General features: G+C 39.8%; 1 protein-coding gene across 1 annotated transcript in view; it reads right to left on the reverse strand.

Moving 5' to 3' along the window:
- The window catches only part of PLCB1 (phospholipase C beta 1), a 405965-nt gene that overhangs the window by 71831 nt on the left and 314041 nt on the right, over positions 1-20093 (reverse strand). The window contains exons 17-26 of the mRNA XM_075147729.1: positions 18844-18928; positions 17721-17845; positions 16546-16700; positions 14652-14816; positions 12639-12738; positions 9703-9807; positions 8827-8936; positions 3571-3703; positions 2641-2694; positions 911-1130 (exon numbers count right to left, since the gene is read on the reverse strand). Of these exons, the coding sequence (XP_075003830.1) occupies positions 911-1130; positions 2641-2694; positions 3571-3703; positions 8827-8936; positions 9703-9807; positions 12639-12738; positions 14652-14816; positions 16546-16700; positions 17721-17845; positions 18844-18928 (1252 nt within the window). The remainder of the gene's footprint in view (positions 1-910; positions 1131-2640; positions 2695-3570; positions 3704-8826; positions 8937-9702; positions 9808-12638; positions 12739-14651; positions 14817-16545; positions 16701-17720; positions 17846-18843; positions 18929-20093) is intronic.

Consider the following 20093-nt stretch of genomic DNA (forward strand, 5'->3'; position numbering starts at 1 on the left):
AGAGTAGTCAGATGTTAATAACTTTCAGGTGTGTCTTTCACCTAATTATACATCTGATGCCTTCTACTCTAGCATGAGTTTTTTCCAGGACTCTAACTTGGAGACAATGCTCTTCATCCCCAATATCCAGAATATATTCCAGAATATCTGTTTTACCCATAAATAGCATAAAGGAGGACTAAGTTTTGTTTCTGTTTTGACACTTGGGTCTCTTCCACCACCAGACAGCACGCTGTGGTGGCCCAGAGCAAACCAATTGCTTAATCTGGGCAGGATGACCATGTGTGCTGGCTGCAAAAACTTTTCCTTACCTGAAAAAGGAGCTACATTATAAAGTTATATTATTAAGTGTGGGGCAGTAGTTTCCATGGAACTAATACTCCTTCTCCTAAAGGAGATCAGCATGGGAGAAGATGGGGTGCTCTGATAAAATGTGCTGCAGTTGACCCGAGTACAAAAGTAAAACACTTTATCCAGATAGGTTTGAGTTCTTTCACGCTGCAGTCTGGTTCCTGAACTGTCCCAGTACATAGGAGATGCCCCCTCTCACAGTTTGTGATTAAGCTCGCTACCTAACCACTGGCTGCTGTTGCCAGTACAGCTGAGTCACCTACCCATACCAGCGGTCTAGGGAAAGTCCCAAGATAAATATTGCGTGCCCTTTACAGGGAAAGAGGTGTAATATGGTGAACAACTTATCTGGCTTCTGGCAGAGAACCAGCACATCATGGAGAGGGCTTTTTCTGATGATTTCCATATCAAAGGTCCTGACTTCATTTTACCTAGGAATCTTGCCGCTTTTGATTTTTTTCTGTGTTCTAATGACACCTCCATATTAATTGCCTACTATAAAAGAAGACTTGAGTAAAGATCTCCAATACCAAGAACAGGAAAGCTACGTTCAACATACCTTTTCTTACTGTCTCTTTTTGCTGTTTTTTCTAAAACTGCTCTTCGTCGCAGGTAGTCATTTTGGATTTCATTATACTTTGCAGTGTGCTCTTTGATAAGATCAGTGGTTTTCTTGTGGTGCCTCTTTACAAGGTCCTTCATTTCTTTGTAGTGCTTCTTCTGAAGCTTAACAAAAGATTTCTGTTGTTTTAGCTCCTCAATAGTCTGTGCTTCCACTTCTACAACGATAATAACAAAAGCCACTTCAATTTTCTAATAGCGTACGATTTCAATCAGAGAACCCAGAAAATGCCATTAGCAGGAATGAAACAAAGCATGCTTGTTTACTGCTGGTAAGTGAAATGTGCTAACTTAAACTACCTGAGTAGACTTATCTGGAAATAAGCTAACCAGATTGAAAATACCATGGCAAATTTAATTGATAGAAACTAAGAAGAGAGATGAAAATTTAGAACACCAAGATGTGTAGCAAAATAAAACCCATGTACTTTCTTTCCTCAAAAGATTCCCATCAGCCCAACATATAAAAACATGATCTTACACAGATATGACCACAGATCTTTTTTGAAGTGTATCAACACTTCAAGTCTCCCTTCCCTCTGGATGGGCTATATAACATGCTGATGCCTAAACTCCCTTCACAAACAGCACTTCAGCTGCCTGCTCTCCTGCCTTGACCCGGGCACTGGCTGGAGGCATCTGTCCCGGTATCATCACAGCATCTCGGCAGAGTCTTCACTTCTCTTGTGATGAAGACCCTGCATCAGAGGAGTCGTGGCCATCTGGTTGCCAGTCCAGCAAAGGATCGGTAGCTAAATGCTGAGAACTGCCCTCCAGTGCTGTCACTCCAACAGGAGCTATGAAGGATGTCCTGCTCTGTGAACCCAGATCACAGCTCGAGCTCAGGGTCTGCCAGCCTGACCTGCACGAGCTCATCCCAAATCAGCAATTAAAAACAAAAAAAAAAGTTCCGGAGGGAATGATCACTTGCATGATCTGGGGAAGCCAGAGTGGAGACCCTTCCCAGACAACAGACTGATTGTATGAGGCCAGCAGGTACTTCCACAATCTAGGCCAGCCTCTTTCTACCGCACATGAGGGAGACTGAATAAGAGGCAATCGACACGCAGAATTTCATGTGTCTTATCTGTTTTCCACACCTAAATGTAGGCCTACACAAGATTTGGATATGGAATGGGTTCTAATGTAGGAGAACAACTATAAAATAAACTGAGTTATGAGATTTGCAATCTAAACTCTAACTCCAAGCTGGAGGACATGACTCCCAATTGAACAGTAAGGCACGATCTAACCAACAGACCAGTTTGCTTAATGTAATGGTAATTTCAGTTTTGTAGGAGCAACAGGAACACTGCAAGGCTAATGAAGATAAAATGGTTTCACTACTATTCACAACATTCAGAGCAAATTTATCTTCTGTTCTCATAATAATGCTGGTCTTTTGTCTGCATTAGATGGTAACATTGTGCTTGTGAAACTACAACAATGGGGTATTTTTAAAAATTCCCTGTTGGCACTCAATACTGATCTCATGAAACATGTGCTCAAACATTTAATAACTTCAAAGCTGAGGAACAAAACATGTATGTTCTATGAGTTATTGCAGTCCTAATCACTAAAAAAAATGTCTAAGCCAGATGGCCTATTTAATAAAAAATACGTTTCTCTTGACAAAAAAGTGTATCATTCGTGCAGTGTATTTATTACCTGTGAGGACGCTCTGAATAAGATCTTCTGTCTTTGCAGGTGCTTTCACCGAACCTAGAGGTAAAAGAGATGACTGATTCCAATTCCTTTAAAACAACAGCCATTATTGTGCTGCTTGATTGCATATTAAAACGCGGCAGGACATAAAACAGGACATGCACTGACACGGCATTTATTAACCATTTGAGAAAACACATCTCTTGAGCAGAAGAGTAGCAACAAGGAAAACAACACCGATTCTGTTAACCAACACGAAAAGGTAGCCTTCCGAAAACCCATCTGAGCTTTGTTGTTTTACTTATGAGGGAGGTGTTATTGAACTCACCAATACACTCATATGAGCCATTTAAGTGGTATTAGGCTGACAGTTAGTACAACTGCCCTATATTATGATGTCAGTGCAAAATTTCTGTACACAAGGTGAATCCAGCTCCTTGGATGTCAGTTAGATCAAGCTTATGAAGACTGCAGTCATAAAATTATAAACCCTGTGGTCTAACAAGCATTTGTTATAGGAGATATCTCAACACAAAATATATAACTATCTAAGAGTGTAGTTTGTGTGTGGAATAAGATTAACTACATGCATAAATTCGGCATATTCATAAAAACAATTTAAAGAGATTCCTGCACTTGCAACAATACCAAAAAAACCTCCTGCAAATCTTCTTGCTTGTAATAAACTTCAGTTCTACCACAAAAGCAACTCTTAAATAGAAGATATTTGTTTGAAGATGACTGGATCTAACAGCATACTGACGTAATGGGAAAATTTCCACCTATTTTATAAAACCAAACCAAATCAAACAAACAAACACCCCCCGCCTCCCACCCCGCTTTGTTCTTTAAATGCAAAGCACATGAAGAATTATTATCCAGATTTATTTTGAAAAGATGGGACTTTTTTTGTTTTCCTTTGTTTTTTTTTACCTGGTGCTGGTTGGCTGTGGACAATCTGAGTTGCTGGTTTCGGTGTAAGAGAGGCAGTGTAATTTACTCCATTTTCTGCTGGTGTTGGCCTAGGTTCATTGTTAGCTTCAGATGGTGCATCTCCATGGTCAATCTGAAAATACATCATGATTTACATTACTCTTCCCAAGTAACAGACTTAAAATTATTTATTTGCAGGTCTAGTTTAGCCTCTTTTTTAAAATGTGAAATTCTGCAAGTTTTATATATAAATCATTTAAAAAAAAAAACAACAAAAAAAAGATATTCTTAAGAGCCATGGTAATGCAGGTGGTTCATTTTTGCAGGGTAAATTTTAAGAAGAAATAGAGCATCTATTATTCTGAAAAAATATTTTTATTTTAAGTGGATGTAACTCATCAGGGACATTTTTCAGTACAGTATATACTAGCTGCACCAGATGTGAAATCTGTATTTTATTGAAAAGTGTTGTTCTCTGCCATAAAACCTTTCTAGAAAAAATGTAGAAGCTGGCATGAAAATGCTACTCAAATCCCTGCTGTGAACAAAACGTGTACACAAAATTAGTTTTAAATTTCATAGATACACACAGCACTATCATTATTCACTGTTCTTACAGAACAGAGACATACTTCTGATTCCCAAGATTTTACATTCTTGTAATTACACTCCAAGGATAATATGTAAACAGTACCTCCATCCTCCTGCATAAATACATCTACGGTATCCAAATATTTAAGCATTTTCCACAATCTTTTCTTTCTCTCCAGTTTCCTAAAGGCTCAGGCTTACAGCGTACGTTGTACTATGCATTGAATGTCTTCTAATTTTCCTTGTGACCATCAGGTTTTAAGCAAGCACCCAGCACTCAGCAAACAGAAGGTCATTCAAAGCAATTTTTATTTTGAAATGGCCAAGCCCCCCTTCCTGCTGTCCCTGCGAGGGGCCAGTTGCCATGGTGTCTCAGGGTAGTTTTGGATTTGTTCCTTCAGCTGCTTCCATTTCACTCTTAGATGGTAATCACATTACATGCAGAGGCAGGATACCACAGTTGTTGTTTTTTTCCCCTTGATTACTCCACACTTGCAAAATATCAGCCTGCACTGCATCAATAGAGGCAAAATACATTTTGATCTAACTGCTTTGAGCTGCTCCTGCTGATGATTTCCTTCATCTTGGCACTGACAACATACTGCACATTGCAAAAGGATTGCTGTCTCAACAGCCTATTTCTACCAAAATTATGGGAGAGAGATACTGTAGTCAGAAAGATGATGCAATTGCAAACCAATGCCAACAACTTCATTTATATCAAGCAGGAACTACTGCAATAAAATAAGGAAAAACATGATCTAGCCAACATTTATGACAGTAGAACGATGTGACTGGCCAAAAGCTGTAGCTGTTACAAACACACAGAGACATGTTTATCCCCTCAATTCTCCTTAAAATATAATCCTCACAGGATGCAATTCATTAGTTTAATAAAAACAATGTTTGCTATATAGATCATCAACATTTAATACAAATAAAGCTGGAATTCCTAACTTCTGGCAAGTTTCTGCCCCAAAAGTCACTGCATGGGAAAATGGGTATTACCTTCTTCTTTTGGGACTAGGTTTGTACGTGGTGCAAAATGCTGCATCACAGCTTGTTGAGAAACTAGCCTGTCAGTTTTGAACATAAAACATCTGTTTTCAGAAACTAAGGCAGAAATGTGAGACAGGATCAGGAAGTGAATAGAGAGTGATTTTCACTACATCAAGCAATCTAATTCATTAAAAAGCACTTTCTCTTCTCATAATTCATCACACAGAATGCTAAAGTAAACATAATTTTTCCATAGTGGAGAATATTTTAGGGTCTTTTTAAAACATGATGTAATCCAGCCTTATAATTTATAGTTTTAATATTCACAGAAAACGGTTTATATTCCACATGTTGCCATGTTTTTTGCAAGACAGTATATTTACTAAGTAGAAAGACACATACCCATACAGGTACATATCTATATGGTCTATTTTTATTTCTACAGAGAAAAGGAGCTGCAATGTATTAGGGTTGGGAGGTCTCCTCTGTGCTGCGCTGTTAGATTAGGTGGTCAGTTCTTAAGTCAGTTTGCCTCTATCTTCCTTGGCCAAGTATAAGCAAGTGTAAGCAAGGTCTCCCAAGTGCCAGATCAACTTAATTTCCATTACTATAATTCGGTGTGATCATTATAATTTGCAAAATTATGCTTGAATTTTCATTTTAAATAGTGGTATCAGATATGCTAAGTGCAGCTGCTCTCCTAGAGATGTTTTTGTTTACTTTCCCTATCAAAATCATTTTATTTAACCAAAGAAGCCAACTGGAGTCATTACACGCATTTGATTTATATCCAGGCATGCAAAACAATAGTTTCCATTTCAACACTGTTTTATGGGTAGAAACAACAGGTCAGACGCTCTGCTGCTTCCATGTCAGACACACTAACGAGCCAGCAAGGCCTCCCGACTCCCTGACTCCGCAGTGGGAATTAACACACAGCCCCAGTGACATTACACCAGCAGGCACAGCCAAAATGCATTTTACTCTGGCTGGCTTTTCCTAGACCCCACTCCTGCTCCTGGGACTGTCGGGATGAAATCGTACAAACTAGTTACATCAATCTACTTTAGGCTGGGATTAATTCCTCCCAAGAAACTTCCAGCTGCAAATTTTATGGCTTATTCGTCCTGCCTGTAAAGGACACCAGGCAGGGGAAAAGACGACAACCTTTACTACCTGTACGCTCATGAAGATTTACTATGTATTGAGATAAGTACAGTTAAAGGTGCAAAACCCACACTGCGGGTATTACAATGCTTCCATTCCGCAAAAATTGCTGTTCTAAGGCCAGGGTGGAAAGCAAGAACTGGAAATTATGTACTGACCAGAAAGCTAAAGGTAGGAATTCACGTTATGCTCATGACGGGAACATTGCAAATAAATACAGAAAAGATGCTGTAAATTTTGTCAGTACTTCAGCATTCTCCATTTATGTTATTGCACTGATAATTAACAGGCAGTGTAATTTGAAGCCTAAAGAAAGACTAATTTATTCATTCAAAACAATTCACTATTAGGTAGCTTATTTGACTACTGTTTTGCAAGAAGCCTGGGGAACTTCTTACAGAGGTGCAGTTTAAGCTTCTAGGTAGCAAAGAAAAAAACCTCAGTTTTCCTGTGATAGCTGCAAGAACCCAGCTCAGATAAATAAATGTGTGTGAGGGGAGGGAAAGAGGAGTGGGGAGGTGGAATCTGTGTTAGGAGACAGCACAGCTTTGCATACAAAGTGTGTAAATTTGAAACTGTACATAAGAAAATTGAATCCAGGTGCACTTACGTGTACATTTCTTGCAAACATACTTGGATTTATTTAGCTATGTTGCCAGTGAACGTACTTCCAATTATTAACCAATGTGATTCTCGTGGGCCAATGTAAGTGAACAAAACAGTCAGCCCTGCTGACTGATGAAGAAAACGCTATCATCACATAACATGATCAGGCAATTCAGGATTTCCAAGTACAGCCCAGCTGCCAAATGTCTTACCCAGAATGGGCGTTTATAAATAGAAGGTAACAATGGTGCATTTAAATCGCCACTTAAAGTGACAATTTTGTACCTGTCCCTTGCTACGGCATCTAACTGAATGATTATACATTTTCAGCGAATGCACGACTACAATCATTACAGTTTTCTTTTAAACAGTATTTCTCTGCTACTCCTTTATCCTATGAGCTTTCAAGCTCCTTGACATACGGTAGCACTACCTGAGCTCTACAATTCATCCTTCTTTCCTCCCATTTGCTTTAGAAGATATTCTGTGACAGAATTTTTCTAACTGACAAATAAGCCTGTACAGACCAGGAAAATCTGTACTTTTTCAAAAGTAAAAATGACCTCTAAGGTATTTAAAGGATTATGTTAAAAAAAGACTTTGCTATTAAAATAGAATCTCATGTGTGGAGCGTCCTAGATAAATGTCTAAGATACTATTGAGCATTTCACAGTGTCCTCATTCAGCCGAACTTGTGACACTGCACAAAGAGTAAATTGTTGGCCACTGAATTGTAATGACTTTCACTCATCTGGTCTGCTTTGGGAATGTATTCTTGGTTACAAAATCTAGTTCAATGAGGCTTTGCACATCTGAGAATTGAAGAAGACAGGCACCAGAGCTGAGGGCAGTTTAGGATTACAAACCATTTCTCCATCTTCGCTAGAGACCTGTACCGAGTGCCTTTTGATTCACATGATGTGCCTAACATCTGACACAAGCAATCTTTAAAAGACAAGGTTGATATTTTCAAACACTGCTAGAAGACGTCCCAATGACAATGTCTGGAACAGAGAGACTGAGTGAGTGAATGTGCACAGAGTTTATCAGAAACCAAAGCTGAACTGCCAGTACTCTGAGTTGTGCTCAAAATCACATCTATACATTTGTATGCACAACACCTCCAATTATACAGAAAAATAAGGTTTACAGGTTAGTACCCGGGTAACCACATATACCCAACAGATACCTAACAACTGAAAATGTGGCTCCCATAGCTTTCAGCTAAGCTAGAATAGGCCTGAACATTTATTTACTCCATGGTCTCCTCCCTCTTCATCTCTCTTTCTAAGATCTATGAAGGGTTGGATCAGTTGACCTCCAGAGGTCCCTTCCCATCTGAATTATTATATTATTATACTGGGTCTCTTTAGGGCATGTTTGCTCACGGAGAATGTATAGAGACATCATAATCTGAGACACATGAATGTTTCTGAACAGAATAACCTCTCCAGAAACAGAGCCTGAAATTCTGGAAAATTCGTAATATTTTCAGGAAAAGCTACTGACACAGCGTTGTCTTTTTTGTAAGGGGAACTTCAGCATCACACTGGAAAACAACAGGCAATGACTTACGAAGATTTCTTTTACTACATAACAAAGTTGCAAATCAGCATACGCATAACATGGCTTTTCATTCAGCTTTCAGTGTCTCTTTACCTCCGAACGGTAACTTGCTACATGCACAACAGGCTGCCTTCAGTGAGACCACACACACAGTGCCATGCTTCTCGGCTATAACGTACCCTGGTCTCATTCTAGGTGAGATGTTTACAGGTGTTCAAGTAATCAACACATACAATTCCCTGGGACTTTCAATATTTGCCTTTCTAACAAAGTAGGTGCTTTTAAATACTATAACATAATTTGTAGAGACTCTGAAACCTCCCTTACCTCTTTCTTTACCTCTTCTTCATCTTCCAGAGTCAGTGCGGCCAGTTGCTTAGCTCTCTGCTCCATCAAGTTTACATATCTGATTGGATTGGATAAGGCCTCGATCACGTCTAGAAATAATGCAAATACTTCAGTTTCAAACCCCTTATGTTACGGTTCCAGTGCTCCTCAGGTTTTAAGAAAGAGACTGTATTTTTCATATAGATCTGCTGCTGATAGGTACTCCTAGGTCCTAGAAACAACAGTGGAGGGGAGTACACCATCATGCACAAATACTCTAACACGAACCTTCTTTGAGTTTGTGCTTGGGTCTCGTGGATGTGCATTTTCTGCACAGTGTTTTATGATGGATTTTCAAAGCTTACAGCATCAGCCAACTAGCATCCTGCTTCACATCAGGCACAGAGGAGCATTAGTAAAAATCCTGGTTTTAAAAAAAAATCAAAACAGCCGTACAGGATACTGTTTTTCACTGAAGATGCACAGTATGACCTTTAAATCTATCCTTGTTTAGAGCCGATTCCAAAATACAATGCTCTACAATAAGCATGGCACTTTGCTTAGGAAACAATTACATACTACTGTGTCACGTAAGCAAAGTTTCATTTGTGTTTCAATGGCAAATGCCTGGGGTATTTCCTCCTTTAGAGTCATATAAGTTCTGCTGAAAATAAAAGAGTTGGCCGTAATCCTGAAGCTCAGGCAGGCCGCTGTAAATCAGGCCATCTTGTATGAGTGATGAGACATAATGATCCATCAGATGCAGAGGTTTGTTCACAGGACTGTTTTCCCAACACGGCAAGTCATGTCCACCACATTAATTTTGTGTTTCAATTAACCTTTATATTTCCCAGTAGGAATATGTCACAGAATTACCTGCATAAGTATCAGGTACATAGTCTTTGACCTCTATGTACACAAAGAGAGCTGGCAGTGTCAAAGGTTGGTTCCTCTCATTCCTCAAACAGATGTAGTGATAGCCTGCAAAACAAGAAACAACCAGTTCAGAGCATAAACTCTTCCACAGGCCTTTCCAATGTAACTGTGTTATCATTTGTTACTTATCGTGTGGCTCCAACTGAGCAAGCAACCCCAGGGACTTCTGGTAGGAAAAGATCTACCTGAAGGGTTTCAGAGATAAGTATACAGACGGGACTGCTAGAAAGGCACATGACAGTGCAGTTTAAAATAGTATTTTCCCTTTATTTTTACATCTGTGAATAATGCTAAAAATTGTCATTTTTATAATTTTTCATGCATTCTATTTTATTGCCTTTGGCTGGATTTTTTTTTTTTTTTACATTTCAGAGCTCTTATTTAATTTTCAAAAGTGACCCTTGTAATATTCAGGAATCTGAACAGCCAAGTAAAACTGAGATGTCATAGTCTATCCACAACACAGTATCTATTTAAAAAACAGATAATGTGGCACTATATCTACAAAGTGTGTGTGTGTGTGTATATGAATCCTATCAGGTGACCAACCTTAGAAATGTATCTGAAAAAAGAGTATTTTCAGACTGTTTTGAAAGCTGGCTGTCTTGTAAGAGTAAGGGCGCACATTACAGTGCAGCTTCGCCAAGTTAATGGCGAGGCACCACAGATGGGGCAGCCCCAAACCCTTTCTCCCAGCCACCTACCACCATCACCTCTCCTATGCACTGACACTTTTCCGACTTTGTAGATAGGCAGCTCAGCAAGCTAAACTCTGTAAAAAGCAACCTTCAGAAACTGTGAAGAGTCTTCCATCAATTTAGCTCCCCAAAATGCCTCACCATAAGGCCAGACGTATTAATGCCAGTTTAAAGACAGTGATGGCAGTGCCCGGGTAGGGGTGGGAGAAAGGGACTTGCAGTCCCAACAAACTGTTACACCATCACAGCGCTGCAAAGCTGCGTCCTCCGCCGCACAAGTTGGTGCCTCCTGCACCATGGCTGAAGCTGTTCTTCTTAGGCATGATTACAGAGCCGCACATATGGGTAGTGTCAAGATACAAGTCACGAGCAGGATACACTTATCTGGGGGAATCCTCACTTGACTGATGTGAACAACTCCCTCTCCAAGTAATGGTTAAATCCTTGCTTTGGGAATAATGGTAATTCTGTGGATTTGTGTGACAGTGTGATATAGTTTTCAGTAATGTCTCAGAAAAGAGAGAAATTACATATTACAAAGGTTTCTCAGTTCCCTCAAGCTCCTCCAGCAAATTTTCAGCATGTACACCAACTAAAATCAACATGCTGTTCTCCATCACATGCTGTAAACTAACGATTACTGGAGTCAAAAGGACAGAAGATAGGCCTGCGGGTAAAAGCTCTCGAAAGTCCTTACATGATTTAACACAGTGGCCTTTGCTCTAAAAAGCCCAAGCTTAAAAGCAGGTACATGATTCAGTGCTCTGCTGAATGGACTCTGTGCTGCATGGAGGGTGAGTGCCATAAAAGGGGATCAGCAGTGGTAAGAGTTCGCTTTCACCAGAAGAGGGAAATCCTTCCCATCTCCCTTTCTCCTCTGCAATCCCCTATCTTTGTCTGGAGCTCGGCAGATCCCCCACGAGACAATTATATCCATTAAGCCAGGAGAAAACAGTGGAGAGTTTTCTGCTGGATTGATAAGCTGAGTTGGCTCACAAAAAAAGTGTGGAGATTGGCAGAGCTGGCAGAACAGAATGGCCAGGGACACATGGCCAAGAGCAGGGTAGAGAGAAGGGAAGGGGAAGGGAAAGAGAAGTGACAACTGGTGAGGAAATCCTGGAGCAGTGACATGCCCAGCAGCCACCTCCCATGGCTAGCCTGTTTGCGCTTGCAGTGAGGCCATGCGACCCGCACCAGCCAAGACAAAACCACTTGGAGTTCTTCTTTGAAGAGTCCTGATATCATCTGCCACAAGAAAAGGGACTGATTTATAAATTACCTGAGATCAGGTCTCCAGGAATAACATGGACAACGGCTGTTAGATACAGGGATATGCGAGTTTTGTGCTGCTGCTGGGACTGGCTAGATAAGGTACAGGGAACATACAGATATTCCTCCTTTTCCAGTGAGTGAAGCTGGGAGCATGTTTATGGCCCATATGCTTGCCCTAATTTAGTTTCCTCCCCTCCCCTCACTGGAAAAGCTGGCACTGAAGTCGAATGTTTCTCTTGCTCAAAATGGCAATGTCACTGCATCTTTCTGAAACACGATCTCTAACAAGTCTCTGGCCTGGAAAATAAGGGCTGAGTTGTTGCACAAGACAATTTTCAGTTAAGTGGCCACTAATTATAATAGAAATAATTATATGATTTGGAAGAGACCAGTAATGATTTTTTTTTTTTTTTTTTAAATTTTCAGCAATAAAGATGAAAGTCATTTTGGGTTGATTTAAAGGTTTTGCAGCGATACAACAGTTTGCATATAGGTCAGTCCTTGCATACATATAAAAACTACATTAGAGGAGCATATTTTGCTTTCACTCCCAGCAATCTCCCATTCTCACAAAGATGACATCAAAATTGGCTGTTGCTGCCCTCTTTCCTCTTAAAAGTGTACAATTGCACTTTTTAACATAAAACTGTGAACATGCAGTTGATCTACTAGAGACCAGTAAGTGCCAATCATGCCTCTGATGCTCAATTCTACTGGTTTTCCTGATTCATTAAAATCTAAATTTCTGGTGAAATATGGTATTTTCCTTTTCAAAGTCGAGATTGATTATTCAAATCCCTAATTGCTAAAAATCTGCAGAGTGACTGCTGATTTACAGCACTGGGATTCTGGCTTGCTGCTTCTTTTCACTACATTATGTCCACCTCAATGGAGAAAAAAGTTTACCTGGTCGAATTGCTGAGACTGGTAATATCCGATGACCGATAAATTTCCCTCCTTCTTCATACACTGCTAGCCTCAAACACGCCAGGGAAGGTAAAACGACCTAGAAGGCAATATTGTTGCATTATTAACTTTCTGCTCGGAATGAAACAGGTCCTTCCAGACATCGGCTATACAGCAGACAGAAAGAGAAAGTTCAGTCTAGCAGCCCGTAACATCTACACATCCATGGGAAGGTCTTACCATATAAGAGTCAGGATCTATGCACCTGTGTATCAAAATAACTCTCAGAAACATTTTTCTATCAAGAAACTTAACGTGGGACGTGTGCATCGTATGTTGAACCCAGCAATTTGACCCTACATTTTCAATACGATACAAGGGACTTTGGCAGCTCAACTCCTATCACACTTGAATGCCACTCTGTTTTCTGCTTATTACTCACAGTCCTGCACGGTTTTCTTCCTTTGTGTTTGTGCCAATGGGATTACTCACTTCTGAGAAAAGTCACTGATAGGCATATTAGTGTTGAAAACTCAACAAGCAACTCAACCTGTTTTGCAGAGTGTGAATGTATGAATTACATGAACCATGTCAACCCCCGTAGAATCTTCCAGTGCTGCAGCACACTCACTGGCTGGGCTAAAGAGGTTTAATCAGGCAGGATGTTTACTAGCAGTGGATGCTTTCTTGGCACTACATAAGAAAGAAGGCCAAACAGTGAAAAAAGAAGACAAGAAGTCAAAAAAGGTTACTTACACTACCCTAAGATAGGAATCTTTAATATTACTTTAAAAAAAAGTCTAGCATAATTAATCTAATTTTCTTACATAATGCAAATATACATATGAATACACATATTTTTAACCTGGGCACAGATATGCATTTGTTCAGAAGATATGCTAAAATTTATCTAGACAATGAAAGAAAAAAAAAAAAGGCAACAATCCAAACCGAAGCATTTATCTAATTTATTTTCAAGATTACTAAAAATAGTAATCTATGCTTCTCTGAGCACAGAGGCAGTCAGGCACGATCGTTAACTAAATAGAGAAATGAAGTACACTAATTAGAAGTTCATTACAGAAGAAAAATGCTAGTGATGTTTCCAAACTTAAACTCTGGCAGGCTGCCAAAGGAAAGTCATTCAGAAGGCCAAATATTCAGGGAAAAGGGCTGTACTCCCTAGAAAGCAGGGCTGCAAGTACCAATTGTATAAACATCTCTGTGAACTACATTTGCCTAGACAGATACGAAAGAAATTGTTTTACAAACACCTGGACTCAGGATCCACCTAACCACAGGGCCCAATAAGCAAAACCCAGAAATCCTGTTAGAAAACTGGCTGCCAAGTATATTGTGAAGCACAGTAAGACAGGCGTGTTGCACAATCCTAAAACACGCTCAAAGCAAACTTTGCTCCCTCAAAGTTTAGAGAATTGAGTCTGAGTAATAGTGTTCAAATTGCATGAGTAACTCAGGAGCCTACGTCTCATTTCAACTGGATGGGATTTATGTGGTTTCATCACCAAGGTTGTATTTATACAGCACAATCTAGCGCTAAGCAGAGATAACAGATTGCTTTGGATGTGTTAGCTTGGACAGCCAGATTGTTATAGCTGTATTCGCATCGTCTTGCTCGCAGGTTAACAGGATCTGCTTTTCAGCAGGGCTTTTCAGCCACGGCAAAACAGTAATTCAGCTAAACTGCTTCTGGGATCTGTGCTTGCTCGTTCATAGCATGGCACCGCACCCTGCCATGCAAATGAGTCTATCCACATGTCTGCTGTTTCCAGCTGCGTCAGTGAAAGAATCAAGGTGACTTTAAACTCATTTATTTAGTAGGAGCCGGCATGACTAGAGTAGTAAAATTACACCAAAAGTGGTTAACAATAAACAGTTCAAGAAACAACTGTTTGGAATCTCTTCATCTTCTTTCTAACAAATGCAAAGTTTCACTAATCCACAGCATTACTCTACTGCACAATGCATATTTGGGAAGCAAGTGTTACTGACCTTCTTAAACACTATGGTTTCTTCTTCCCAGACGGGATTAACTGCATTGCCTTGAGAGGTCTTGGTTTTCAAAGCTTTTCTTCTTGTATCCACAGGCAGGCCAAACATGTCGACTTCTACATAGGTACCGACTTTTTTATCAGAAAGAAACTGACCTGAAATTATCTAAAACCAAAACAAAGGAGGATTGCTCATTAGGAAATGAGTGGCTGAAATGCAGATAGCTAATTCTCATTAATGATCAGACAGTATGCATTTAAAATAAAACCAAAACAAAACCAAAACCACAATAAACAAAAACCCCACTGTTTAATACGGCAGACACAGAAAAACAACTTATGAGGCCTGATTTCCCGTGACCCTGTGGTCCTGAACTCCCTTATGAGCCATAATGTGGTTGAGATCATGCTGCTGCCCTTCCCTCAGCAGGAATACTCGTTTGGATCTCATTCCTCAATCCGGCTGCCTATTTCCACAACACAGTATCTTTGAGAACTCTCGTTTCTATCCAGTTTCAACAACAGGTTCAAAAAACGCTGGAAGAAAAGAGGTATAAGCAGCAGAGAAACTACGTATGTTTTTAAACTGCGAGGGAGAGAACAAGCTAAAAAGTTGGTATTCTAATAAAGGCTCTTCACAGAGGGTGAGGAGTTTCGGTATGAAAACAAGACAACTATAAGATAGCTGGTCTTTTCTACTTCTTATTTTTAACAGGAAACACAACTCTCAGCTTTCAAAAGTTAAAGGCAAGCCTGCAATTACTTCAGAAAATGGAAAAGGCACAGGAATATGTAGCAGTTTCACTGTACCTTAACACATTCAGGCTTGCCTAAAGCAAATCTTAAACCTGTTCTCAGCCGTATCTTGTATGGGCATTAACATTATAACCAGCAGAGTCTTCACCAAGCAGGCAGAAGCAGCTGAATGACTCCTGGATGTTCATTCCTGTTAAAAATGCTGTGCATCTCCTAATAGCTATTGAATGACTTCCACCTCCATTTACTAAAATTACAAAAGAAAATGCCTCTAAATGCACAGGAGGACCTGAAAGCTTCCATGATTACAGGTCACCACAAAAGCTCATTCCCACAGAGTCATCTTTTTTTACTATGCGTGTCACCGGATTATTACTTTATTCATATCCCTCCCAGCACTGCTCTGCTACACTTGTGTCTGCAGCCTGAGAGGAAACACTTGCTTTCTCTAACAGAAAACAGGAGGATATTTTGCAGGTGATTCTGTAATACGGACACTGTTCTAATGGACAAGTCCATTAAAGGAATAACAGGACTTCAGAAAGTTTGTTTGTATAACTAGAGATATACCAAGTATAAATTTGTGATCCTGTCATAGCCAATGCAATCTATCCCTCTAAACATTCATACAAGTAGTTTTCAATTTGCAGTTTCCTGGTGGTCCTTGAACTTCATCAGAGGTCCTTAAAAAGGAATGAAGAAAAGCAAGTTGGCAATGAATTGCAGCTGACATTTATGGTTGCACAGTTCTGCTGGAGAACTTATAGGGAACCAGAAAATTTATTCATACAAAACAGTGTACTGTTCTAGCTATTCCAGTGCAACCTACCACTTCATAACAGCCTGTTTTAAATTCAGCTCTTTGTCACTAAAAACACAGCCAAACTACCCGAAAATCCATTCATTTCCCAATTACTTCTATGGAAAAGAATAAACACAATAAAAATACATTTATTTATCCTACAATATGAAATGTGAGGCAGAAGATCCTCTGCAATTTAAAAATGAAATGTCACTCGATGAAATGAAATGCATTTTATTTTCTTGACTTAGTATGGTCATTTGCTAGGCCGCTGCATAACAAATATATCTATGCTCCAACATTGTCATGAGAGCAGTTTTACCAGCTGCGTACATACCTTGACAGACAAGGTGTTAGCTACTATTCCATCCACTATACTTTCAGTAAATGGATCAAAGTGCTTGTCTGGTCTTCTCATGAATTCTGGCTTTAACCTGTATCCGCTTTTGCCGTTGTATTCGTACATTCCCATGTTTATTTGCATAGACAAATCTAGGTGTTAAAAATATTGGTAAGAACAACGTTCTGGTGAGATAACAATTTAAAAAAGCAATAAAATAATACTATTTATTGTAATTTCAAACCGACTATAATGTAAAAAGCTCTTTATGGCACACTGTTGCTTGTTAAAAGAGGTTTCAGATGTGGTTGCAGCCACTCGCTTGGACTCTTTTGACAAGAAAAAGACACCTGTAAGACATCATTCAGAGACTATTCATTTCATAAAATTTTCACATTTTAAAAGAAGCCTTGATACTTAGGTTTTGAGTCCCTCAGTGTTGCACTGTTGTACCTGACCCAGCAGAGTACTTATGTTTCTAAACCCTGCTAACGTCAGACACCAGGTGCTTGACACTTGGTTGAAACTGGCCCAAAGAGGTTTTTATTACTCTGCAGACTCCCAGACTGTGTAGGGTTTTGGTTTCTATGAAAAGGCGGTGTATACATGGGCACAACTGGAAAGGAAAAACGGAATGATACCATGGTACCATGTGCCCAGAAGCAGAACATGGTCGGGATATGTCCTGGCATGCAGTAGATGGAAATATCTGCATGTCTCAGAACAGACATAGGCTTGGAAGACAACACATTCTATTTCAAAAGTGACTTGTGCATCTAGGAGCCCAAATGTCTTTGTTTCTTAAACACTCGCTTTTAAAGTGGAATTTGCTGTCCAAGTCCCTTTTGTCTTGATATACTGAGATTTTGGAAGACACAGGAAAAAAATCCCTGCCAGATCTGAAATGCTGCTCAATGGTACAAATGATGACAATATGGAGGGCATTATGTATGCATATTATACTAGCTACAGCATGGTAATTATGAATATTCCTAGTTAAAAAAAAAACCAACAACAAACCTGTGTTAAAAATGTTAATTAACAGCTCTGTAGTGTCATTCAATCACTAGACATCTTTTGATGCATAAAGCCTTTCCTACCTACGAATCAGAAACTGTATCAGAGAAGTGGTAAGGTACACTTTACAAAATATAGAGACCAGCATAACTTACCTACAGTTTGGAAGTTAAGAGCAACCATTTGGCAGCCGGCATTCCAAAAGACTTGTGGCATGTAGTTTGAAGAATCTACACGTGTTCCCTTTGGGTAAATTCGGCTTAGCTGCATTTTGTTGTATCTAAATAGTGAGTAGTTAAGGTATAGTACGTGACAAAAATCACTTTGCAGTGACGCTTCCAGAGGTCCACAGTTTTGTAGGAGATACCATAAATATGGGGTAACTAAGCGTGCTGTTTGTTGCTGTACAGAGTACTCAGAATAAACAAGGAAATAGCACGGGCATATGCATTAAAAAGATAGCATTCATAAAATTCCATTTATCATTACGGTTACCAATTTGGGATTTTCCTAAGATTGCATTTATAGCTGTAAACAGCGAATCTTCCTCTGATGGGGGAGAGGTGCTCAGTTAAAAAGTAAGTGCTCTTCTGGAATAAGCATTAAAATTGGTCTCTACGTACGGACAGAAACGATGAGTGTGCGCTTCTTATAGTTGAGTCTAACAAATCTCAGAGATGAGAACATGCTGCAGGTTATCTGTGGAAATAGCTTTCCATTAATCTTCCTTAAGGCATTATTTTATCTTGACCATTCATTCTTAACTGCAGCCATGATGAGAGACATTGAGAAACATCAAAAGGTCTAAACAGAATGCTCCTTTGCTTTTCTTTAAAAGTTATGAAAAAAACCTAAAGAAAAAAGAATTGTGTGGCAATAAAATAGCTCAGTGCTTTTAGGACTAGAGGTATGATGGGAAAGCAAGCTCTCTTGTATGACTTTCCAAAAAACCGTCAGCCACATTTTGACAATTTGCTCACATAACTCATACCACCTCATATAGGATGATAAATTTAACAATGAGAATACAAAGTATCAGGTCTTCAATATGTAGTTTATGCCTATTCCCTCTAGTCCTAGCACAAGGACTCATGCCAGCTTTTAAATTAGCTCATCAGAACTCAGGCCAATTAATTCATCCAGGAAGACAGTCAAATCTACAAATTTCATTTGGGTTCCCTATTTCCCCAGCTCCTGTCTCCAAATTTCAATAAAGCCCTGTAACAGATCTCAGATATAGAAAGGCTAAGAAAGCAGCTTTCTGAAAGTCAAGGATACTCCACAAATTCCACAGGAGACTTCGTAAGTTGCTCAAGCCCTTTGGTTTCCACAAAGGAAGACATTTCAAAACTTTTGTTGCGTTCTGGAAGTTTAAAGGGGAAATAAACACAGTGACACATTAGAGCATGAAATCGTATGCGATACCTGAGCTGCAAACAACTGGTTTAGTCTCAGTCCCCCTATCCCATCGACTGTTCACCAGCTCATTTCACCTTAATCTCGAAGAATTTACATACACCGCCGTTTGCTGACAGCAGTAAGCTCACTCTGCACACACTCAAGAGCTCCTTCGGAACTCACATTAGCACTGCCCGAATGAAGGGCATTGGTACCGCCTGAGATTGCTACTGTACCAGCTGCAGGCAACAGAAAGTCAGTCCTCGGGCAGACATCTCTCATGTTTGCTTGCAAAATATCATGTTGATATATTTGAGAGATAGAACCCAAAGCTCACAGGTGTGACGCAGAGGTATTGTAGCAGCTTTTGTGGGGAACACAGAGGGCCCTGCTGGATCTCTAGATTGTCTTTGCAGACAGATGCAAGGGCTTTGAGCCAATTTGAAGCTATAATAACTAATGTCCGTATCAGATTAAACTAAGCAGTGCGCTAGCTGTGCCTACAGCGGTTCTCGTTATCTTCAGTATGTCAGGGTAAGGTCACATCTGTCTCAAACAGTCATGGAAACATTGCTATCTAATCAAGCCTGAAGGTACACTCCTGTGTCCCAGCAGGTCTTCAGACCTAACCCCGAACTAATATGGAGCTTCTATGACCTCTTTAATTTGGCCAAACTTTCTGACCTGACAGCGGTGAAAAGCTCCTCCTAAGCTTATAACTTGGTAGGACTAAACATTCGTGTATCATTTGTTACTCACCTTTGCCAGTTGTGTGCACAGCCTTTCAGTGTACCCATGAGACACGCTGTAGCAGAGAGCCTAAGTCAAGACCCTTCTAGCTTCATTATTTTTTCTTTTACACTTTTGCACAGAAGGTAAGGATTTGTGTAAAGTAACAGCTTCCCATTTCATCACAATCAGCTACGTGGATTGCCTAGAAGGGGCCACAGCGCCATTAGATATCTCAGCACTGCTCTCTTTAAAAATGAGGGAAACCGTGTCTGTGTTGAAACATGAGCTCTCTAGCCTCACCACTTCATTGAAAGCAAACAATAAGGCAGAAAAAAGGCTTGCCCTCATCCGGTTTTAGAAGTAATTGTGCTGCAATCCCTGCAAAGGGATGGCCAGGA

Source organism: Calonectris borealis, chromosome 3 (assembly GCF_964195595.1).
Source record: "Calonectris borealis chromosome 3, bCalBor7.hap1.2, whole genome shotgun sequence".
NCBI classification, from domain to species: Eukaryota; Metazoa; Chordata; class Aves; order Procellariiformes; family Procellariidae; genus Calonectris; species Calonectris borealis.